General features: G+C 41.1%; 1 protein-coding gene across 1 annotated transcript in view; it reads left to right on the plus strand.

Annotated features, from left to right (window-relative positions):
- The window catches only part of LOC117491579 (neural-cadherin-like), an 87117-nt gene extending 65324 nt beyond the window's left edge, over window positions 1-21793 (plus strand). The window contains exons 22-33 of the mRNA XM_034141640.1: window positions 134-411; window positions 2389-2603; window positions 4419-4546; window positions 4705-4832; window positions 6604-6727; window positions 8293-8476; window positions 8752-8918; window positions 11218-11482; window positions 12080-12263; window positions 13831-14081; window positions 19508-19662; window positions 20799-21793. Of these exons, the coding sequence (XP_033997531.1) occupies window positions 134-411; window positions 2389-2603; window positions 4419-4546; window positions 4705-4832; window positions 6604-6727; window positions 8293-8476; window positions 8752-8918; window positions 11218-11482; window positions 12080-12263; window positions 13831-14081; window positions 19508-19662; window positions 20799-21362 (2643 nt within the window). The 3' untranslated portion in view covers window positions 21363-21793. The remainder of the gene's footprint in view (window positions 1-133; window positions 412-2388; window positions 2604-4418; window positions 4547-4704; window positions 4833-6603; window positions 6728-8292; window positions 8477-8751; window positions 8919-11217; window positions 11483-12079; window positions 12264-13830; window positions 14082-19507; window positions 19663-20798) is intronic.
- Window positions 21794-25824: the final 4031 nt, after the last annotated feature.

The raw sequence follows: 25824 nt of genomic DNA on the forward strand, positions 1-25824 counted from the left end.
CTTGTGAAGTCTTTTTTCCCCTTGAAGTGTAAATCATTTAGTAACTCACACCAATAGAGATACAAATCAGTTTATCTTCACTGACAATTATTGTAATTTGCATTTTTGCTTTGCCTTCTCTGAATCTCCGCAGCTGCAGTCAGTGTTGCGTGTGAATGTGAGCCAGGTGCAGATAGATGAGTGTGTGCGCACGGACTGCAGGACGTCCGGCGGCTGCTCCACACAGTTGAGCATCGGTGACTCGCCCACCCTGGTGGACTCGGGGGCTCTCTCCCTGGTCTCAGTGAAGGTGACTTCCTCCGCCGTGTGTGGCTGCGTTGCCAGGGAAATGACCCACCAACCCTGCGCCTCCTACCCCAGCAACCCCTGCCTTAACGGGGGAACGTGCGTCGACACCCAGAGTGGATACAGGTGAGAGGCACGTCTGCAGTTCTTCAGGAGGACTAAGGGGGTTTAAGAGGATATAACTTTAAATGGGATGTGCTGCAGTCTTCTCTCTAGCCCTGTGAGACTTACTGCAAGAGTGGCATCCTGGAAAATGAGCCCAGCATTACTAAGAAGGTGCCTCTCGTGAGAAAAATCTCCTTCACCTGCATCTTGACCTAACTTGCTTGAGCTGCTCTGCCGTGTTGTCAGCTGAATATAGAGTAGCAAGTTTTTTCAAGAGACATAGGGCTATTTGCAAAAGGGAAAATGCGCATGAATGTGCATATCATTCCGAACTAGGACTGTGTCTCTCGTGTATTATTAAATTAGGTCTTAGGTATTAGTCGGATATTTGAAACTCTGGTGCACTGTGTGCTGCAGAACTTGGAGATAAATAAGAAAGGGAACTTTTGTATCAAGGTCATAAACTAGTAGTTTGAATATTCAACCTAAATATTTATGTTATTCTGAAGTCAATATAAAGGCCTTCAACTGAGTGTAAGGGTCTCTGTGGAAGTCATACAGTAGGCAACAGCGCGCAGTTCATTTCATGCACACACTAATGCTCAGATTAAATAAATATAGGGCAAGAGGATTAGCACAACTCTGGCCCCCCTCTATGCTCACAACTTCTGAAAATCTCATTTAATGCCATTAACATGAACATGCACGTTCATATAACAGTGTACAGAGCTTCTTTTTTTCTACTCTTATCTTTTAAATTTCCTCTGCAGCGGTTGATCTGCTCCCTGCTGAGAGAAGCCCTTGTTCTGCAACAAGGCTATCTCCCCGTATGTGCTATATGTGCCCTCATGTGAATGCGGCAGAACTATAAAGAATCCAATGTTTGATTCTATACTCTGTCGAAGGAGCTTAACAGGCAACTACAGAAGGCAGCTGATCAGATATTGTCAGTCAGAAGTGGGAAAAACATGCTCCGCACTTCTTGATTTAGATCGGCAATGCTCTCATGAGTCACATGAGCGAGTGAGGTGATGTGCACGGCGTGTGCATATGTATGCATACGGCTACGCTCCGCCTAATCCGTCCTTTTTCGCTGCGTATGGATCAGTATTCCTGACATGTGTTGCCCCTCTGCAGAATAAACAGAGATGGGGAGAAACAGCCCCTAACGGTCTCAGCACACACAGCCTCCCTCAGACACTGTGTGGAAATAGATGGCTTTGACATTATCAGCAAAGCCAGCTTGTCTCACATTGAGAGGATGAGATCAAGCGGGCCCTAGCATCGCAGTGATGGAATGGACTGTTTTTAATCACTGCTGGGATCTCTCCCTTTATCGTTCTTTGTGTACGATTATTAATATTAACCATCACGGTCTCCTACTCCTACATGTTGAAGATAGGCATGGAAAACATTTAATTTCCAGTGCCTGTAAGAGCGGTGATCGCCAACACTCAAGCTCTAATCAAAGTAGATGACTACAAGAAGAGGCAATTGCACAGCTATCAACCAAAGCGTGTAATACCTTAAGAATGAGAACAGGGCAGGTGGGGATAAGTGAGAAAAAGTCCACGAAATCAGCGATAGTATGGTGCTTATAAAAGTGGGAGAAATATAATGAATTATCTCCGAACAAAAGAGATGAGATGTGCTGAGCAGCAGCCGTCTCCAGAGGGTTCAGCCCGGGTGACAGATAAAGAACAGGCCGGCGAAATTAAGTGATTTAATGTAGGATTGAATATTCAGGGGTTTGTTGCTTATGCTAACAATAGATTGATAAGAGCTTTCTTAGCTGTGCATGTTGGAGAAAAGTCAAAGCCCCTTCCTGTGTGAATCGACAGCGCCGTCACGTACACAAAGTCCCCTGCGCTGAGATTGGACAGTGAGAAGATTTCACAGCGCACAAAAACATCAACTACATTGATTGTTTCTTTCCCCATCTTTCGCCCTGATTGTCCTCACTCTTATTTCTTATTTTTCCCCTTCTGTGTGCTACAGGTGTCACTGCCCCCCGCAGCTCGAAGGGCCAGACTGTCAGCAGACGAGGCTTAGTTTCCTTGGCAACGGTTATGCCTGGTTTCCCCCCATCAGGCCTTGCTTTGATAGCCATCTTTCACTGGAGTTTATGACGGAGGAAGACGATGGACTGTTACTGTACGCAGGCCCATTGGCCACTCTGCTGCCTGGGGAGGAAGAGGACTACATGGCCATAGGTAAATAAATGAGTCTGTGTAATTAGATGCATGCCGGGGGACCTGCGGGGCCATTACTGCGCTCAAACTTGCACCTTCATTTTGTGTGTTCAATTACTTGGTGGTAGCTAATCAGATATATGAGGCAAATGTTGTTCGTTAGTATACTGCTGTTGAGGGATTTGAGCGCTCAGTCTACCGAGTTATAGTGCAGTACCTAATGTGCTGCAACACAGGCGACTCGTTCTTACTGTTTTATGTGTATAATACTGTCCTGTCTGTGCCACGAGGAATTGTATTATTGCTTACCCCCCGCTTCAGTGTCACAGCAATGCTTCAGCTCCTGAACACGCTGTGTGGCTGGTAAACATTCAGCGTCTCACTCAAGGACGCGTCAGCAGGTTTTTCTTCTTGCTGACATACAGGCTGGAACATCAATTCTATATGTGAAGGACAGTAGACAACATCTACAGTAAATAAATAAAGCTTACTATTGTTGATAGTTAGTCATCAGATTGCATAACACTAATATTTTTGGTGTAAACCGAAGTGCATTACTGAAATGATTCATGTTACTTCATGATAATATGGGTGTCTTTTTAAATAGCTGAATTGTAAAAGAAATGCATTGTAGAGATAGAAAATACCATTGTAATGGCAACGTGTTCTGTGATACAGTGTCGATTCTCAAATACAAGTCATCTTTATATTTACAACTTTTATAAACTTAATCTGTCACTTAACAAATCCTGCATTTTATTTTTTATATATATATATAGATATATGTTTTATATAGACAAATGGCTGTGCCTTTACTCAGATTGCAAATAAGATTCAGGGTAACAGGGACATGTGATAAATGCAACTGCAGTTTTCGCTTTTCTAAATGCATAAAAAGTCATGTATGCTTTCTTATGCATGTTTCGGTGTGTTTTTTTTACTATGACAGATTTCCCAAAATGTGATTTTTTTGTAAAGATTGCGCCATACACACCTTGCTTACGGTATCACAAGGTACACAGATTTGTAACCCCTGTATTATAGTGGTCTCACCAGATTATCTTTCATTACACAGCAGTACATTGAACAGAGTGCATTAAACACACTGCTGCTGCTTGTTGTTGAAGTTACTGCCACGGGAATGATGATCGGAAAACAATGATTTAAATTATAAAGACAACTGTAAAAGTCATGTTGGGATTTGAATGTATCGGGAATCTTTTTGGATATAAAATATGATAGCAACCAGTCTTTCATATCTATACCAATTGCTATCGTGGGGTCCATTCCCTTTTAGATGCACAAACATACAGTCTTAAATTCCCAACATATCTATTTGTATTTGCTGGGGATGATTTAAATGTTGGTTTACCCAAATTAAAAACATTCTCCTTTATTCTCTCATTGTTTGGCCATACAGAAATGTTTGGTTTTGTTTTGAGATGTCTGTCTTTCAGATTTCTGCCACCCCAATATATTATAGGTTAATTCAATTTCATTTGTGGGACATTCTGCAGTAATATCTCAACCTGGAAACAGTGTTATCATTACTGAATAATTAGTTTACCGAGCTCCCTGTGAACAGTCATTTGGTCAAACCAACCTTTCTTCTTGATTGATTTTGATTTCCTATTTTTACAACCATGGGCAAATAAGTTCCATTATTTCTGGTGAGCAGGTGATTTGAGTCCCTGCTGTAATTCTCTTTTATTAACTATGGTTTGTCTGTTCTGACTTCAAGATGCTACCATATGCCCCTTGTTTTTTTTGCTACATGCCTGCATGAGTATGACATTCACATCTTGTCTGTTTTTCTCTGAACGTCCTTTCCCTCAGAGCTGATTGGTGGGACACCCAGTCTGAAGATTAACCACGGCTCTGGGACGCTGGTCCTCCAGTTAACCAATAACGTCGGGGTGACTGACAGGCGCTGGCACCGCCTCGATGTGAGGAGCAACAGCAAAGTAAGAGAAGCGATTCCCATTAGCACCTCAACAAGTCTACCCGAGTGTAGGGATATGTCAGATTAAGATACATGCTGTCATTTGTAGAGAGCGCCTATCTACAATATATCCACATGTGCAGCAGCGGTGACCTCTCTCCGTTCTCCCCCAATCTAAAGGAAGTGCGCCTCACTCTCGATCGATGTTCCAGTGCGATTATCATGGAGACAGAAGGCGTGGACTCATGGGCAATGACAGAAGACCGCTCATCCTGTGAAATCCGCGGGGTCACACCCAACAGGGACAAGTAAGATCAATGATGCAGTGGATCAAATCTGACCAGCACTGCACAATATAAAAAACTGAATCCAACAGGGAGCCAATAAGTACTTCATCAGGGGATAAATAACACGCTGTATGTATCATCATTTATAATAGATACATGGTACATACAGTATAGGTGTAGGAATAACTGAGTTTAATGTTTGTGTGTCTTTTTGGTTGAGGTAACCAACAATTAGGGTTTAGAAATCCTCCAGAGGTCCTGCTGGGGTTTTTCTTGTGGTTGCAAACTATTAATCTTCTAAGGATTTGTTTTTTCAGTGTTTATAAATCTAAAAGGATGCCTGGCCCATGGGGACAGTGTCTTTAGTGCCCGATGTCCCCACAGGGGTAAACAATCCTATAGCAGCATTAGTAGTCACAGCACAGCACTTTGAAAGGTGCTAAAAGTGAAAAATGATAAATGAAGGTCAATCTTTGCATACACATGTGGCATCTAGGTACACTGCTTTGACTTTATATAAGGAATATTAAAGGATTACCTCTATTCTACCATATTAGTAGTGTTTTAATGATTTAGGTGTGCTGGCATGCAAAACTACAAAAAATACATGTATTATTACATTCAGTATTATTTTTTTAGGATCGAAAGATTAGATAACGCAGTAGCAATGAATGTGTAATACAATTTGGATTAGGTCCTAATATTTAAATTATTGATTAATATTTATTGATTACCTGATTAATAGTAAATAGCAAATAAATAACAGATGCAGATAAATTGTCCGTTTATCAAATATTAAATAACTTTGTAAATTGTTTCGGCTCATAAGTATCCCCTTACAACATGCAAAATCTAGTTGGAGGATCTTTAGCATCTTACTGTATATTCCCTAAAAGTAATAATTTACAACCTTAACTGCTTATGATCTTTCAAAAATAAAATAGTAATGTCCTTCCCTCTGGTTTTATTTAAAGAAATACGCATAATCAGGCAGTTCTCGTGGCGTGAGTTGTGTTTTAAAAGGTGTTAATCACCAGCTGCATGGAATCTGTTATGGAAATCAAGTCATGTAGTGGCTCAGACTGTTGTGAGCTCACAGTGTTTAATTTCTGTCCTCTCTGGGGGGGAGAAACTGTTAATAAAATCCTCAGATATCATTTTCTTAAAATGCCAATTAATCCGTCTGACTTTGTTTGTGTACATAGTCACAGCTCAATTTCTTTTCCCCCATCGCGGGCTGGGCCTGGCACTGTGCTGATTGTTTTGTTTCAGTAATTAAGCTAAGAGTTTATGAAGTTTAACTATGTACATCAGGGCTTTACGACTGCTATTCATTTGAATAACTTACAAAAGAGAAAACCATTAACCCTGATGCCTTGTTTTCCTATTAGGTAATATAAACACTTGTGTCATTGAACATGTATTTAAGCTAGCATTGAAATACATTGAGTTTTTTTATCTCTTCAAGGCAAGAGAGTTTGTGTATTTATCGTTTCAGGTAAATACAATTTATACATGGATTTATTTTCACAATAAGGGAAAAATAAAAGGAATAAGATATCATATTTCTTTGGGAGCAGTAACAGTGATGACACCCTCAGCAGGACAATAAACCATGCATGTTAACCTTGACGGATTATAAGGTGTGTGTTCCTTTTCCTGTGCTTGCGTTGTGTGTTTCTTTATATATTGAGAGCTGCGCTATGAATTCTAACCTTGGGAACCTACATGGTGTTGTTTCCTTTTCTGTTCATCTGTTTATTGTCTATTGAAAGTTGCTTTTATTTCCCAGGTACCTGAATGGAAGTCATGTACTGCAGCTCGGAGGGGTCAACCAGAACATATCTTATGAATACCCCCAGCTGCAGCACAAACACTACACTGGATGCATAAGGAACCTGCTCCTGGACAGCAAGGTATTGTGTGGAGCAGGCTGTTAAATAAATACACAATGCCCGGGGACTGTTTATAAAATATGTTGTAGATAAAGAGATTTCTGTATTGAATTGTAAATTCTATGGATTTGTGTTTACCTGTCTGGATGGCTGACCACATACAGTAGGTGCTGGGGGATCCATGTTGTTGTTTTTACACCTGTTATTGCAGATGTACAATATATACTTTTACAAAATAGTTTACAAAAAGGAAAGTTATAAAAGAAGCATTCAGATTATTTATTTAAGCACTACCACAACACAACAAACTAAACATATAGTGCTACATCCAGGTTTGTTCATAAAAATGCCCTGTGGTGTTCTTCTCAATATAGTTTCTGTTTTAACGTTTCTCACCAAAGAACATGGTGGGTTTTATTGGGTCACAGACCTGCATTGTTGCTTGCTGGTAGAGATACACCACTTTAATACAAACAGTTGATGAGTCTCATATATCCGGTCACATTTACACAATTTACATTAAGCACACAGTGGCACATGGTGTCATCACAGCCAAACACACACACACACACATGCATGTCGGCACACTGTACACACACACACACACACACACACACACACACACACACACACACACACACACACACACACACACACACACACACACACACACACACACACACACACATATTGTTGTCGTATATAACCTTTTTCTGTGTGATTGTAGTAAACATGCTCGCAATTTGTGACAAATCCAAAATAAGCCTTGGAGGAACAAACTCCCAAAAAGATTTGACTACAAGTCAGTTCTCTAACTTGGTGCAGTTTTAAAGAAATCCCCTGGAAGAGATAACTGTCCCCAAATTGCTCCCATTGGCACATCTACAGTATTAAAGTGTATGCCAAATACCATGTAATGTCATTTTAATATTGTTAAGTAAATGGCTTTGGTGGAGCTACATTTATATACTTTACATAATGCTGGATAGTTTGATTTAGAACATTTTCTAAGGTGATCCTAGTTGTGAATGTAAAATCTTAATACAAAATGAGTAGTTACTATAGCTGTCAAAAGTACAACATGTTGTGAAATGTGGCATAAAAAGTATAGTGGAGTGAAACAGCAGCAAATACAATTTGAATTTCAATACAAATTACTCCTACTACGTTACTCTGTAAGTTAACGGCAGAACTTACTTGCATATATACATACTGTCCATAGTATATCGTGACGTTACTTTGATTATGCACCCTGCTATACCATGTATGCATGGTGTATAGTTCTTCCTTTCTCATACTTCCTTGTGTTCTTGTTGTATATAATATAGCAGAAATTCATAATGTATTTAGTATTCTGGTACATGTTTTACATCTTTTTGCTGCTGCGCCACTTCAATGTCACTGTGTGTGGTAAATCAATATGCAATGTATCATTAAGCAATCAGCAATCACATCGGTTTATGGTATCCTAAATTGAATGATAAGATACAATTTTCTTTCTCAATCTGCAATCACATCCCCATTCAATCCTTTCATTTTCCTCGGGTTACTGAGTCTTATTTGTTTCTTCTTCTTCTGCCACTCAGCTATACGACCTTGGTTCCCCGGCTGAATCCTCCCACACTGTGCCAGGCTGCTCTCTTATTGATGACCACTGCACCGACATGGAGCCCCTGTCCTCCTGCGGCAAGAGGGGCCACTGTCATGGAGAGTGGGGGTCCTTCAGCTGCCTGTGTGAACCTGGCTTTACAGGGCCTCAGTGTGATCAAGGTGAGAATAACAAGTTTTTTTTTTTAATTGACCACAACGTTTTCAGGGGAAGAACAGTCAGATCTCAGTGGAGTTGGGGATTTTAAAACTCACAAAGTGAATCCATAGAGGAATATTCTACCTTCCCAAACGTCACTTTGCTGCAGTGTGAAGATAACCTCGCCTTGCATAAAGTGCTTCTGCAGAACAGCAAGCCCTCGCTGCGATATCCTCGCGTATTTCCCACATGACAGCTGAATTAATTGAACAAGCCTTGTGTGTTTTTGATTGACAAGCTGCGCCAGAGTTCTCCTTCGACATCCGGAGCCACGTACAGTTCCAGCTCTTGTGGTCGCTGCCTGCGCGACGGACCAGGGTCCAGGTCGGGGTTCGGACGCGTGCCGCCGCAGGTGTCATCTTCAGCCTGCTCTCCCAGGAGCAGAATGAATACCTACGCTTAGAGGTGAGTGAGAGGCTTAGTGCACCACACCACCTAGACAGCTCTGATTGTCTTTCTCTGTAGGCCTTAAGATGATAATTAGGGCCCGGACAATGATTTCTGAAAACGCTTGTCAGGCTGAGAGTGAGTAATATCAGGGTTGGAGACATATGGGTGGATACTGAGGGGGCCGGGTGATTGACATATGTATGTTCACGACGAGGTCTTTCAGAGAGTCTGAAGAAAACTGCTATTGAGAGGCTGCTATTTAAGAAATGAGGACTTCTTTATTCAAGGTTATTTCTGTCTGTGGTTAATGATTCAAGCACAATTCAACATGGAAAGAATGCAACTGTGTGCACTGTAATTCAAGGAGAGAGTGCTCTTAAGTAAAGGTCAGATCCCATTGCTCTGAACTTGAGGGTTTTGACACAGTCTGTTTCGAGTGTCAGGCTCAAAGTCATGTCTGCACTGCAGTCATGCTGCTCCCTTTGCCACCAGCCCGGAGTGGAGTGGTGCTCACACTGAGTTTCTTTTCGAGACAAGTCTACCTCACTTTGCCAAACCTCCATAATAGCACGGCTGACACATTCTTGAGTGGATTTGAAGCCAGTGTTTCGTCAAGGCCTCTCGTCTCATTGAGTGACAGGTCGAGTGTAAACAGCACCTGGAAGTAAATGGCTCGGTTAGGACTGTCATTTTATTTTTTGGCTAACTCACAGGTTCAGCTGTTTGCGGCACACCTGTCTCGTTTAGGGTATTCCACAACACTGATCTGTCTTTGAAAACATCTTGTCTTTGCGCTTGTTAAACATTGGACAGCTTTGTGTAAAAGCATCGCCCTCATATCTTGTTCTTCTATGGGTCTTTACTTCATGAGGAAAAACAATGTTGTCCCCTTTCCCTTGTTGCAGTCCCCGCGGTGACGGGAAGAGGAAAAAGCTGTAACCCTCACTGTGTGCTGTCTGTGAAGCCTTTCTGTGAAAGCCTCTCTGGAGCGGAGCTGCTGAGCTGTATAAAACATCTGATGTCTGTCCGCAGCAGCACGCAGCAGCATTTCCAGCCCGGTTGTCTCAAAGCTCTTAGAAATACTTGAGCCTAAGCCTGTTGTGTTTGCCGACAACAAGCCCTAATTTAAAGGGCTGTCTCTTTTTTTTTCTTAAGGGTAGATATGGGATAGAGTGCACACTGAATAAATAACCACACTTTCACACAGAGGTTAGCAAGGGCCAGCTGGGTATAAACAACATGCAGCTCTCCAAGGAATATGGTGTCTCTGTAAAGAAAGAAATCATCTAATGCTCTGTGAAGGGTTTTTTGGGGGGGAGCGACTGGCATGCTCAGCTTTGGCAAAGACCAGTGACCCTTAAGAGCAGTAACACTCTACAATCATTTACTTTTTTTGGCTTTAAATGTGATTTAAAAGTTCTATAGACATTCAGACTTCAGGAAGACACTTTTTGCGCCTAATGGTGATTGCATAGATCTCTGGGGGCGCTGCAGAAAGTTTGTATAATCAGATCTTTTCCTGAGTATTGATTGAGTCCTTGGTCCTTTGTTCATTTTTTTGTTGTGGACTCGAGGGCAGGATGAGGCAGACGGGAGAGCAAAGTCAGCTTTTACTGTGAGAGAGTGTCCAGTGGGGGAGAAGCGTTTGAGATGCCCATGCTGAGGGAGCAATAGTTAATGCAGGCTGGGCTGAATGTGAATTATCTTGCCCCACTGTTTCCAATTAAGCGTTGGACATGTACAAGCAGCAGTTATGGGAGCCCCTCATTGGTTGGGTCCATTGTGTTCACTCATCCTTAACTGCTGAAGATAATTGTTGTTTCTTGTGTACCTTCCCTTCGGGATGGCTCCGGCTCTTGCCACGCAGCAAAATTGCCTGAATTAATTTTTGCCACTGAAATTTTCATGCCATTTTTCTGGCAGGTTCACCACAGAGGGTCTGTTCTTAGTAGTTAAATTCACATGTTTCTGTATTGCCCAACCTTTGCTGCCTTTTTTACTCCACCACGGGAGCTGGCCTACTTCTTATGATGTTGTTATGCTGAAGATCTGTTTTGCCCATCATCAATATGGCAGGAGTCCAGGTCAGCTGGATTAGAATGTGTGACACCCTCATATAACAATTTGTATTCGCTAAGGATTGATGACAAAACATAGCAGCTTGTTTTAGTTTTAACAATGCATAAGTCTTCCAAATGAAGCCTTGTACTAAATCCATAGCCCATCTATAAAAACATATTTTATTATTTCATAGGTTTCCTTGTCTGTTTTAATGCTTGCATTTCAATCAGCAAAGCTTCGCTGTGCTTCTCAGGTTTTTCAGGGTCTACTCGCTGTTTTCTACAACCTCGGGGATGGAGACTACAACCTGACACTGCCCCACCACCGCCTCAGTGATGGAGAGTGGCATGAGGTGGAGCTGGATCGGTACGGCAGGGAGTTCACCCTGCGACTGGACGGGGGCGGGGGGCGACGAGAAGTCACAGCCTCGCCTGGGCGGAGTCACGAGATCATTATCGACCCCTCCGCCGTGATGCTCGGAAACTCTTTTCCCTCGGGACACAACAGGAGCTTCCTCGGTAGATGGATACTTACGTGTTTCGGTTTAATGAGACTGTATGAGTGGACGAATTAATTAATGTTGAGGGGAGAAAATCAATGGATGAGGTGAACGATCAATATATTCATTGGCAAATGAGTGGACTCCACAGCTACTTGTATACCTGTTAAAGTTATTGAACATATAAATAATTTAGTGCTTATCCTTACCGCACACAAAGTTGTTGGATCCCATAGTTTCAAGCAGATAGAAAGCGAGTTAGTGGGACTGAACTGTATCTAAAAGATGTGTTGGACATCATGCGTCCTGCAGAGTGAGCAAACTAACCAGCAGAGAAGATATCCTTCTAAAAAAAAGAAAAAGAGCTCCATGCTGACAGCTTAGCCTCGGGCTGTTTGTGTGTTTTCTGCTTGAGCGCGAGTGTGCGTCAGTCTGCAGGTGTTTCAGCCAGCCTGTTTATGTGTGTCAATATGTGTGTGTGTGTGTGTGTGAGTTTACTCCCCTGCCATGGTGAAAATACCATAAAGAGATCTAGCCTGAGGACTGGTAGTTTTTGGCATTGTAAACTCTTTTTCTTACCCTCCCGTTCTCTTTTTTTTTTCCATCTGCCCACCAGGATGTTTGCGAGATGTGAGGTTCAACAGCCGCTCCTTACCTCTGGGTGAGGAGCCGCCTTCAGATGGGCTTCAGGTGGTCACCTTGCAGGGGGTCTCTGCCGGCTGCTCTTCAGACGCCTGCAGGAATCATCACTGCTCCCCTCCCCTGGTCTGCGTGGACCTCTGGAGACACCACGAGTGCAGGTGCTGTAAATTATACGCATACATCGAGAGACAAGGACTGCAAGGCCTCGCTTATATTAAATTAGGAGCACCAGCAATGAGCTTGCTCATTTTAACAAGAAAACCACATCAAGGCAAATACACTCGCACAGTACTGTTACTGAAGGTAGATAGAATAATAATATAACCTTTCGGGGAGGAACTTTAAATGTCACGTAACACATTCACAACATTAACAACTGGTCACGTTAGGTTGAATGCTATTTATTATCATTTGTCAGGTATAAACAAACTCTGCATTTATATGTGTGAGTTTACAAAGCATCATATGACAAACAAAAGAAATTACCCAAAGAAAACAAATCATGTGTGACCAGATTGCAGGGTCATTGAACCAAAGATAAAATGGCCTGGAAAAAAACAAAGACAAACAACCATGTCACTATTTAGTGATGAATCATAATAATGATGATATTAGACTTCATGTTTTTAGAGGATTTTCTAAAACGGCTTTACATTGAGACAAATAACCAGTTAGCCAAGAGGCTATTTTTCATCTGTAGTCCCTGGACAGATGTTGTAAGTCAACCTAAAACACATTTCATTTTAAACAAGTAAATACAATCAAATAAAAACATGCAACATACATTACTGGAATACTTAAATAAAAACTAAAAAGACAGAACAATAAAACAAAACAAAGAAGAACATGATAAAACACAGGCAGTGGGTGGTAAGGAGCAGAAGATTGTGTCAGTGTTGGCAGAGCTGATTCTTCACTAACCAGGTTTTGAGTTGGGATTTAAATAAACTAAATGATAAAAACAAACAACAAATTATTAATAGTGTCTTTTTTCTCAAATTAAGTCTGGTAAAGCTTTTAAATAAGATAACATTTATGAAAAAAATGTAAGCTGTAACTAATGTTTTTTTTGTTATGTTTTATGAATCATTTCATAATGACATAGCAGATTAGGTGTGAGTATTTGTGCATCTATAGTACAATGTGAGTCTCCTGCAGCACCCTTGAAGTGTCCACCAGGTGGCAGCTTGGCTGAGTTCAGCCCTTACTCTGTGTGTCTAATCACGTGTCAACCTGAGAGAACAGAGTATAACAGCAGTGGCTGTCACAGTCTCGGCTGCCCCTTTAAACTCTGCAGGACCACTGAGTCCCCTGGCTGTGAATTTAGGACTCTGAAACAGCGTGGGACTTTCTACTGCAGTTGGATATCCATATTCTGTGATTGCAGCACAGCCTCAGGTCACACAGCGCTGAGAGAGGCAGGGGGCAGCAGGGGTGAATGATGTTCAGGGAATGTTTTGCACAAATATACTGTGGGACTTCTACTGCAAAGCCAATCCTAGCTTCTCAGTTCCTTTCCTCGTTTGTTTTATCTCATTACAGTCAACGCTAGAACCATCAAAAGCATATCTTGAATCTCATGTAAGAGGTGTTACTCCTGAGGGATTTATTTTTACACTGACAGCTTAGGTGACATAACTCTCATCATGATAGAAGTCAATGCTCTTTTTATCTGACAGTTTCCCCAAGTGTCTCTTTGCCTTACACTGCCATCTCTCTGCTCAGATGCCCTCCAGGCCACATCACCAAAGAGAGCTCCCTTGGTAAAGTGTGCGTCTACACGCTGTGCGCCAGCCGTCCCTGTCGCCATGGCACCTGCGTGGCCCACTCTCCGTCCCGCTACTCATGCCGCTGCAGCGAAGGCTACAAGGGACGCCACTGCGAGATGACGCTCGCCATGTTCCACAACGTGGACGGAAACAGCCTCAGCCTCAGCTCCATGTTCGCCATCAGCATCTGTGTCTTGGCCTTTCTAGGTAGCTATGTTGACTATGTCATCTTCTACCTGTGGTAACCGGAACTCGTGTCCTCATCTGTTCTTATGTTTCTTAAATGTATGTTTTTTGTTTGCCATTTTTTTTCTTTTTCATCTTCACTGCATTGATTTTCATCTTTCTATGTGTGTGTGTTCTTGTCTTCATGGTATAATCATTGCACCATGTCTGTAACATCTCCTGTTTTATTCGTTTTCCACCCCGGTGAAATCTACATACATATATCTGTTAGCCTTATTGATCTCTTGAGTTGTGGCAGGATGTGATTTCTCCATGGGTGGTTGGCGGAGATATGAAAGAAAACTGGAAGACAAGAAGGGAGGGAAACATTGTATGTCTTAATTTGTGATTCACGGGGAAGCTGTTCAAGTCCCCAGAGAATCGTGGAGTTTCTTTATGTGTTTTTCTATATTCTCCTCACTTCTGTGTTCCCTGTCTCTTCCAATGTTACGCTCTGACTTCAGAAGTCAATTTCCCTTACCGCCTTACTTTTTATCTGTCCAACTTATTTTATATCCCACTTTCCACCCATTTTACTTCCTTGATATATTTTTTCCAGCCTTTTCTTTCACATTCCTGTTTCCCAAGCTGCCCTAAATGTGTCAATACTGTGCACATGTACACTATTTTAAGCTATTTTAAGGGAAAACTTTGTATTGTCTCTTACCTTATTCAGGTTATTTCTAGAGTACGAATTGGGTTAGATAAGAAATTGGTTATGTTCTGTCTCATTATAATATTACTAGACACACACGGGATAGGGTGATCAAGGTAATCTACAAAAACCTTATGTGCCAAAATGCTAAAAAGTTGTAGCCGTTCATATCAGCTGTTTGTCCATTTTGTATTTCTAAATGTATGCTAGCTTGAGGATACTCCACCATTTTCTGCTATTTACATTTAAATGATTACTTCAGCATAAATATTTCTAGCTACCGACTGAGAAATATGTTTTTAAAATGAAGTAGGTGGTCATGTGGTTGGAAGCTGGATTTTCTACAGCCCTTGAATGTTTGTTGAGGAATGTAATCCTTAGAAAAATAAAACGATTTATAAGATATCTTAATGTTGAACTAACTATAGTCTCACAACTCATAACCAGGCTTTTCTAAATGAAAAATACTGGGAGAAAATTAATTAAATTAATATTAAAGCCTCTGTATGGCGATAACAAACTACAACAACAAACCATGTTTAATCTGATTTGTCATGTCATTATCTAAACAAGATAATTATAAAAGCAAATTAAGATTAATAAAGAGTTTATAATAGTGTGAAAAGAAGCAGGTGAGAGCAAAAATGATTTTAGTAAAAGTAAAAAACAGGATTGTCAAGCCTTGGGTACAGAATATGTGAGTTTTAAGAACTTCATGGAAAAAGCCTCCCTTTGAAGATTTTGACTTAAAGGATGATTTAAGGCTGCTTTCTAACATGTAAGAGGTCACAAGTTCAGAAATGTTTACCAGAGCCCGATATCTGACTGCTTTGGATGAGCAGTAGGGTCTTAAAATCTTTGAGGCAAAATGGTATGAATACATGGGTAAAATGACATGTATGTACTGTAGTACTCAACAAATAATTTGGGGTACATTTCTTTGTTGAAGAAAGCACATTTCAACTACATTATTTTTCCCAGCATCAACAAGTTCATTCAATCCGAGGTAAAGCGAAACACTGCTAGGTAACTGCAATAGTATATCTGTTTACTATTTATGGAGAAATGTTATATTTGTTTACATTTTGTGATCAAGTGGAAGCATATACAAACTGAAAAACAGAAAGCCTAAAATGAAACCCTGTGGGACACCATACCATTTTTCTGGTATAATCTGAAAAAGGTGTTTTAAAGCTAAACCTGAATCTGGATGAAACTAATGGCTATTTTTCTTCAATGATGAATCTTCTATTTGATTTCTCAATGCATCAACACATGCATTTTCCAAAGCTTTAGATCAACAGTCTTAGTCTAAGGTTTTTCCATTTAAAGTGTTTTTTTTTTTTTTAAGAGAAAAGCTGAAATGAACCATGGACTGGTTGCTTGTTAAATGCTGATTACTTGGTTAATGTGTGAGCTTTAGATGTAGATAGTCTAATACAATTGCACAGTTGATGGTGTAATAAGCTGTGGTAAGATCTAATAAGATCAAGATGCAATATCTGCCCACATCTGCTGTCAGCCGGGCCCTGTTAAATGTATATGCATCGATATCTCTACTGTCCCTTTAGTTCAGTGTTAAGGCCGAGGAAAAGGATGGGTTAATTATGTTAGTTTAAGGCATTATGGGCTATTATAGTAAAGGAAATGTGGTTTTCTGGTCCTCACTAAGATTGAAGGACGAATGTGTGTAAGTGGCTTGCATGTTGCTGCGCTCACTGCCGTCTGTAGGGCCACATCACTGTTTATGAGTCTTTCTGTCAGAGACAGGCTTATAAAACGCTTGGGCAATTCAATACACTGTCCCTGCCTCCATAACTGACTCAACGTTCCCTCCAGGGCATGTGGCTAGTATTGGGACATCAGTTATGTTGACACTTGAGAGTGAAACGCATAAAGCGGTCTTCAATATTTGATAATGAATTCAAAGATGATAAAGTGTGTCCTTGGCATCTTTCATAAAAATTCATGTGTTGCTTGCATGCTAACCAAAGAAAAAGGTGCAGTCCATTTGAAAAGGTTTCGCCCGCTGTCGCGAAGGCATTTATATTCAAGGCTCCAACTTTTCAGTGCTTCACCTCACTGTTCCGTAATATAATTAAGATTGGAAAGAGCTGTCTTTGATGACTCTAATTACATTTTCACACCTTGGAAAAAAAGAGTGAATAAAACAAGCTAAACAATTCTTTCTCTCAGACTGAAAGCAAAAAGAAGAGCTGGTTTTACCTCAGGATAAAATGCTCTGAATGTGGCAACAAGAGGAATGCAGCGGTTGGATGAACAGGTGGTTATACAATATGGAGCAGTTTAACAATGACCCTCCTCACCACAGGAACCACTGCATAAATATGCTCTCTCACTCTGCACTAAGTAAGGCTGCTGGCCGGGTGCTAAATTAAAGGGGGATTCCTTCTCTGCCTCAACGTGCATTAAAAGTTAAAATGATCATCCATTATTAAGTTCAACATAAGCCATCACGGGCCGACCAGAATGTTGAGCGTGTGATATTGACAGCGCCAGATGATCTGAAGTCTGAGCGAAACTCATTAGTCCGACATCAAATCTGACATTATGGCTTTTGAAGAATGGAAGAAATTAGCTGTCCATATGGTCCGTGTGTGCTCAGCGATCATGTAAAGTGCCTGTACTTTTCATTCCCTGAAAGATTTATAAATAAATAATTTTCTCAACTCTTTCCCATCTCTCATCTGTCTCATTTCCTTCTGCTCGTTCATCATTTTTTTTCTTTTCCCCCCTATCCTCCCATTGATGTTCGTCCTATACCTCGCAGCTCATTTCTTCTCATTAACCTCAGACTGAGAGAGGCAGTGAAGGGGTTAAGTGTTTTGATCAAGTTGGTTGTAGTTGTTTACTCGGCGCTCATTCATAATGCACATTGGAGTCCAGGCTAACATCATAATAGCCTGCTCATGGCAACGGTTAGAGGGCAGAGAGGCAGCAGCATTATGGATTGATGAATGACTGAGATGTTTGTTCACCACCCTGAGTGATATTGATCTCGCTGGAATGTAGCTGCACACACACACACACACACACGCACACACACACACACACACACACACACACACACACACACACACACACATACAAATCTGGGCAGTTGAGGCTGACGGCGTACGTTTTTCAGCAGGTAACTACTGTGTGTGTGCAAAGGTGTGTTTACCTGGGTCTAATTGTGTGTGTGTTTGTGGAGGTCTTGTGCTGCCCTCTGTGCTGTGTATCGAGCTCCCCCCCCCCCCCCCCCCCCCCCCCCCCCTGTATAGATGGGTAGAATATGAGGCGGTGTTAAGGGTTGAGCAGGTCATTTTGGGGATGAGAAGGAGCGCCGCCTTGTGCTTGGCGCCTACCTCATCGAGATTCTGGTGTTTTTCTGCGAGGGCGCTCCGGCACAGCGGTGAAAGAGCCGGATCAGCTGATCAATACAGCCCCCCCCCCTCCGCCCCATACTGAGAATGGCCAGCTCAGGAACGAGGAGGGACACTCTCTTTTCTTAAATAATTTCAGAGCAGCATCAAAAGAAAAAGTGCAGGAGCTGAAGTGGTAAATATGTTCCAGGCAGTGAATAAATAGAGATGATGATTTTTAATTGAGATCACTTTTTTCTTTGAAGCAAAGATTAGCTCCCGGGGAGTTGTTTTTCTCTCTTTGTTTATGAATACCTGCCTGTTAGTGTGACCCCAAAGAGCCGTCGGTACATTCTTCTATTTCGAAGCAATTACTTAAAAAATCCAGACTAATGTGATTACCTTGCATTTCTCAGAAGATTTCCAATTAAACTGCTACTTAGCGCGCACCATATAAACCATTCTAGTTGAAATGGATCCCATCGACTGTGAGAGATAAAAGCTGGGGCCAGACAGGGGCCAGAGAGGGACTGGAAAACAGCAACCGTGAGAGACTTAATGAGAGGGGAAGAGAAGAAGAAAGACAGAAGGAGGCTCCAATACTGAGAGACAAATAAAAAGAATTACGGAGATAAAAAAAAAGAAAGGGTGAACTAGGAGAAAACAGACAGTGAAGAAGGGAGACGCTGAAAGAGGGATGGCAGATGGGAGAAAAATATTGGTTGAGATTAATGGACTTCAAAGGTCAGTCCACCATGTTGTATAATTCAGCACACAATAGCTGTGATTGATGTGTATGCTTTAGGACCTTTTCTGCTCGGCTCACGCTGCATTCCTCTTCACATTCAGCAGAGCCACCAAGGCTTAGAGTTTAAGCTGGGAGGAGTACGCGTTCAGTTAATAGTTTCCAAAGGAGCTGCGGTCTTTGATAAGACAGGAAACAGAGATGCTACGTCAATGGGAATAGGTGGAAAGGTGCTGCCTCTGTTTCCATGCATGCTCCATTAGTTTGTCTTAACTGTACGGTAAGTGCATCTAATAGGTCTAACAGGACAAATTAATGTGATGGGAAATCCATTTAGTATGTATTAGCTATTTATTTAAAAAGGATGTTTGGTGAAGGATCTATATTCTCATCCTATAGCCAGTGCTAAGTATTTCAGTGTTTGCATCATCACTCTCCCCGCTCAAGTTGTCAATTTCATTTACACCCAAAGACGTGTTTTTCTGCTCAGCATCTCCTTTTAATTATGTGTGTGTGTGTGTGTGTGTGTGTGTGTGTGTGTGTGTGTGTGTGTGTGTGTGTGTGTGTGTGTGTGTGTGTGTGTGTGTGTGTGTGTGTGTGTGTGTGTTCCCGCTGTGTTAACCTGCTCTCTGGCACCCCTCAGTGTTGATGCTGGGCCTGTTCCTGTACTCCTGCTGGAGGAGACACAAAGGTCTGAAAGAAGGTGTGTACCATGTGTCCGCGCACCACGGTGAGTGGGAGGACATCCGAGAAAATGTGCTCAACTACGACGAGGAAGGGGGAGGCGAGCAGGACCAGGTAAACACACACACACACACACACACACACATAGAATATAATTGGGAGGGATGAAACCCTCTGCATTTAACCCATCCTAGTACCAGGAGTCTAGTACTAGGAGCAGTGGGCAGCTATTGTACAGCGCCCGGGGAGACACACACACACACACTGGTGTTTACTACTGCACAGGGAGGGAGAGTAAATAGACAAACAAACATTCAAGGGTGTGGATCTGGTAGGAAATATCCACCAACTTCTTATTTGTTCCTTGCAGTATTGTGTCGTCTGTCAGTGTGTAATCGATGTATACACAACAGTTAACTTTTTATTCTTATTACATTATATTTTTCTCTCTGCAAAATATAAACACTTCTCATAAAACAGTTATATGGTATATGTTTTGAATGTTCAGACAGTTTTAATAATGAGCCAACCTTGCAAAAACACTTTGAGCTATTGAAATCCAAGGGGTTATACATTTATTAGAATAAGTTAATTTATTATTGAAGTGAGGTTGCTTCCCTGAACAAAAGAGCCATTATGCATTTTATTACATTACATTCTGATTGGTCACCTGGCGCCTTGATTTTGAGTTTTCCTTTAAATAATTTCCTACATAAATTGCTGCATAAAACCCCCCAATGGAATGAAACGTACCTTCTTGTAAACATTGCACTGCTTTTAAGTTATCATTTCCATCTTGTTATTGGAAATGTTTCAGGGCATTGTGAAGAAGATAAAGCATCAAACGGAGACATTTGAACGGTGTTTGTTGTTGCCCTGAAATGATAATCAAATATCAGCTCTCTGGAGATCTGGGAAGCCAATTAGCTGAAATTAAGCAAGTAGACACCAATAGCTGTTAATGCCTCTGCTTTAATAGTGCTGGTAATAGCAGTCCCCCCCCCCCCTCTGCAATCAGATCATTAATTACTTGGCTGATCAATGGAGCTGTTTATGCCAACACCTCCTTCTAACACGCTGGATCTTAGTCGTAGTCTGAAGCTTCATTTGCTGGCAGAGGCATTAACTTAGTTTCACTGCTCTGAGCACAGATTGGTGTCAGTGTTGTTTTCATTATCTTTTAAACCCCCCCCCAAAAAAAAGATTACAAAGGGGGGAAAAAACGTCTGCCTTTCTCTGTTGTCTTCCAGAACGCCTTTAATATGGTGGAGCTGCAGCGCTCCCTCCAGCCCAGCCCGGCGCAGTCGCTCCGCTACAGTTACCCACAAAGCATCATCTCCTACCCACAGACTAAGCTTCCCCAGGACAACAACAAGAAGGGGGTGTCTAATGGGAATGGCAGTGCAGCTATAGCTCTGCGCCTGGCCTTCCCCCCCTCAGAGACAGAAACCCCGCCCTCCCCTCTGACCTTTCGCCGCTCCCACAAAACCCTCTCCTTCTCCAGCCAGGACTTGGCCCGCTACCTGTGTGAGGTCATCAGGGACATGGAGCACCCGGGGGAGCTGGGCACCATGACAACGCCGCGCCGCCCCAACGGAAAGGAGCGCGGCCTGGCCGCGGTGCGCTCCCTCAGCTCCCTCAGTGCGGCTCAGGGCTCAGAGGTCAGAGTTCAGGCCCAGAGCGCCCGCATGGACAGGTTCAAAACCCTCCGAGCCGTGGTCAGCGATTTGAGAGGAGACTCCAAGACTCCAGAGGGCAAGAAAGACAAACTGAAGGAGAGCAGGGGGCAGCTGAACTGCGAGAAGAGCGGGTGAGGCTGCACTCGCTGAAAACGAACTGAAGGTTGCAGAAAAGCAACACCAATCCGAAGGCTTTGGTGGAATTCCAAAGGGAGGTCATTAAATGTGAAATACTCAGAGACTGGGAGGTTGCCCAGGGTCTATGTGAAGTCTGCTATAAATGTACTGTATTGATGAAACTTTGAACATTTAAGTTCTTTGATATAAAACATGTTTACCAATGAATGATCAGATGTGATGTATTGTTTACTTGGCATTGCACTGTACAGTATTTACTCCACAGAAAGCACTTTTCAGGAAGCGCCCTGTGTCAAAAGTATCCATGTCATAAAGCTCTCTAGAGTAATGTCTGACTGCAAATGAGCTTCCTGCGAGAGAAGCGGGATCTTGTTGCCGTTAATGACTCATGAAATCATTTATGTGGCAAAACTGATTTTGTTTCATTTGTATTATCCTTTTCCTTTTAAATAAATAATTATCTTTGATAATATTTCAGGCTTGATCTTGTTCCGACACCAGTTCGCATTAGTGATCGTTAAATCTCTCGTTTTTGAAGTTCAAGAACAACTTTCATCATAAATGGGTTTTTTTTTTTTATGAAGACGCTCTGGAGAGACAAAGTGAAGTAATATCTTATTACCTGCACACTTGATTCATCTTCTACATATTTCCTGTCTTCTTTTATTCCTGGTGATTAGGATGACTAACTGGAACAGATCTACTCTGCTAACTATTACCAGCAACAAGAGCCTTTGATGAGAAGTCAATTTCCAGGATGAATCATTCATGTCCAGAGCCTGTAGCCTTCTGACCTGAGCTTCTGGGAGTCTCCTGCATGAACTCAGAAGCGTGGGGGTCCCAGCAGGTCGCCCTACACCATACTTAATTATCCGGCATTACTGGAGTTAAACAGCTGTGACACAGGAGCGAGCCGCCGGGGACCTTCACAGAGTGGCTGCACGCCCATGATGGTCTTGATGTCTGTATCCGGTCCATCTACATAATGCATCATAAGATATATGCAGGCTGAGAGGATGCTTTCAACTCCCTGTGGGTTTTTAAGGAGCTTCACACTGATCCATTTTGTATTCATGAGCCTCGGCGTATACATATAAAGTACCAGATCTCGCTGTGTGAGCTCAAAGATCATCACTACATTAATGCTACAGTACATCTGCTTCTGTACGTTTATTAATATTATGACTGAATTATCTTTCTGATGTGGTCTTGTTCAGTCATTATCTGTGTCATGATTGGTTTGCATGAATGCACACTGCCACCTATTGGCGAGCTGCTGGCGCCACATTTGATACACACACATTACTTCAGATTTGCAGTTTATCTCTGCGGTGCACACTGGTGGGATTTCCTCCCAAAAGCAGGATCTAAGGAATGAGTTCATGGTTGTTTCTGGCGTCATGAATTACAATTATGCTCTAATTACATTTATTAAAAGTTGCCCAATTACTGTATGCATATTGAGCTACATTTAAAATGCTAATTGTACTTACTGTTGTGTTTTCTACCTATTGACTGTATAAACAGTTACATAACAAGAGTCTACATTTGAATTAAAAACAAGATTTTAAATCGGGCTACGGTGCTGCATGCATCTGTTTGCAGGTCATTAATGTTTAGGGGCTACATTTAGACATTCCTGGATCAAAAAATGGTCCAATGGAGCTGCTCAGTAGCCAACAGACCAGACTGTGGGAACACTGGGCAGCTTCCAGGTGCTTGTTCTTAAAGGGACAGTTCACCCCAAAATCTAAAACATATTTTTCCTCTTACTTGAAAGGCTGTTTATCTATCTTGATAGTGTTGATGTGTTTTGCAGAGTATTTGGAGATATCAACCTTAGAAATGTCAGCCTTCTCTCAATTTGAATGGAATTGGATGGTGCTCTAAATACCAACAAAATATGAAAAACAGTTTTTTTCCTGAAGTCATGACCCAGTTACTCAAGATAATCTGCAGACCTTGTTGTGAGCAGCTTCATGCAGGAACTATTTTGCTTCTACTGAACTACATCCACCAACTTTATCTCAGCCCTGTAGGAAGTGTGCATTTACTATAGACTGTATTTACTATTTACTAGTAAAGGCATTTACTCATAGACACTGTTGTGCTCGGTCATTTGCTGATGTGCTTCAAAAGAAAAGTTCCTACATGACAATGCTCACACCTACGTTTGTGGATTATCTTGAGTAACCAGGTAATGATATTGAAAGAGACATTGCTCTTGAGTTCTTCAAATGTATTTTGTATACGCTTTGAGCGCCATATTGTTATATTTGAGAGGATACTAAACGGCTGATATCTCCAACACTCTGCAACTAACACAAAACCAGTCTCGAATGATCTCGAATAGACCTACATTCATGAGGGTGAACTGTTCATTTTAAAAAAAGTCAGATGTCACATTTAAAAGTATACTGAGCAAAACATCATTTATTAATTGCAATAGATGTAATTTAACTTTCAGCCTCCAGAGGACACTGTGGTCCACGAGCAGCAGCATGGTGACAGGAGCAAACTGAAAAAAGAGCCTGAGAAGCAAGTAAGAACAAACCTGATAATGAGGCGAGAAACATCACTGAATGGTTTGGTAAGTACAACACACATATGTGATACATATTCTATTATTCTCACAGTCACCAAATCTCAACCCACCTGAAAAACGATGGGATATTTGAGAGCAAAGACGTCATCAAAACACCAGTGGTGGAAATAAGTGCTCCGATCTGTTACTTAAATAGAAGTACTAATAACACAATACAAAAATAAAGTGTGGAAATGTATAATTTGCAACATGTACTTGAAGTATAAAATTGTGCAAAGTACAAAATGCTGAAAAATGTATCTTGGTTTTTAATTTATTTGTATACAGTTGGGTAGTTCAGAGTAAGGCTGTGCGATTATGGCAATAATCATAATCACGATTATTTTGGTCAATAATTGATATCACGATTATTAAATACGATTATTCATTGACTTTGAAAACATCCATTTATTGAACTTTAAAACAAATACAAATAATAATTTGAACATATATCTTTTTAAATGTTGATTACCCTGAACGTATAATTCAACTGAAAAACCAATACAAAAATAAATTATACATTTTAAATGAATAATATAAAAATAATAAATACCAATAAACAAGATCAACAAATATTTTGGAGCGCACTTCCACAAGCTACTACATATGATATGATAAATAAAAATAAATTAGATCAAATATGTTGCAGTGCACTGTCACAACCTCGCAAAGCAAAATAATTGTTTTTTTCGATTATGTTGTTTTCGTAATTGTGGCAACCCAAAATCGTAATTGCGATTAAAATACGATTAATTGCACAGCCCTAGTTCAGAGGTTCCTAACCTAGGGGTCAGGCCCCTCCAGAGGTCACAAGCTAAACCTTAGGGTGCTGCATGACGATAAATGGGAGCATAAATTAAAAAAAATTATAACATTTTATATTTTTTATAAATCCTCTGGAGCAGAGAGAGGAGCTGTGGATTATTGTTGAAAATGAAAGCGTTTAGTTTATTTAATAAAAGAGCACATGTTCAATGTGAAAAGTGACAGTAGATATAGATTAGTTGCAATTATTTATTTTTTTAAACACCTTGAATTTCAGGGGGGGCGCGGGGCTCCGTTGGCGGGGCGCAGCGCCCCTCCAAGACAATGGCAATGCTTTATAGCCACACATAAACACACATAATGCTTTCATATGCACTATCAGCATTAAAGAAGTGACTTATAATTAATGATGTGTCTTATTGATGCTTTTGACTTGTTGTAGTTTTACTTACAGGGCTATCAGTACATTATACCTGTACTCACCTACACGCCTCAACAATCTACTATGTTAGGACTCATAGTATAATCAGTACAGTCCATGCAGTATCATAAGTTATCATTGTCTGTGTAAAGTAAAATTACGTACTAATTTATTTATTTATGATAAAGCATTCCTTATCACAAGTTTATGATTTTGAAATCAGGAGGTTACCGGTTGAATCCTACCCCTCGTAGTCAACATGTCGAAGTGTCGACATGCTGACTGCGAGAAGAAGAACCCCAACTTTCCCCCGTAGGCATGTCTTTGGTATTGAAGTGTGTATAAGTCACTTTGGATAAAAGAGGGCGCCAAATACTATTTCATGTAATTTAATTAGCATTTATTTAAAAGAAGCTATGCTGCATCATAAAATATTAATTTGTAAGACACCAAAATTAACTGAATCAAAGGTGAAATTGGTATGCTTTGAAATGGAATCTTAAGTTATAAGCTATTTGATATACACTTACCATTTTTATTTAAAAATGTGGGTTTCTATTAATGTGATACATGAACAAAAGAATATCTTTCAGATGAATTTAATGGAGTAAAATGTATTTCCGTCTAAAACTTACCATCAGTGCTAAACACCTCATAAGGGCAGATGTTGCTCATTCTTAAAGTAAAGG

Source organism: Trematomus bernacchii, unplaced genomic scaffold (assembly GCF_902827165.1).
Source record: "Trematomus bernacchii unplaced genomic scaffold, fTreBer1.1, whole genome shotgun sequence".
NCBI classification, from domain to species: Eukaryota; Metazoa; Chordata; class Actinopteri; order Perciformes; family Nototheniidae; genus Trematomus; species Trematomus bernacchii.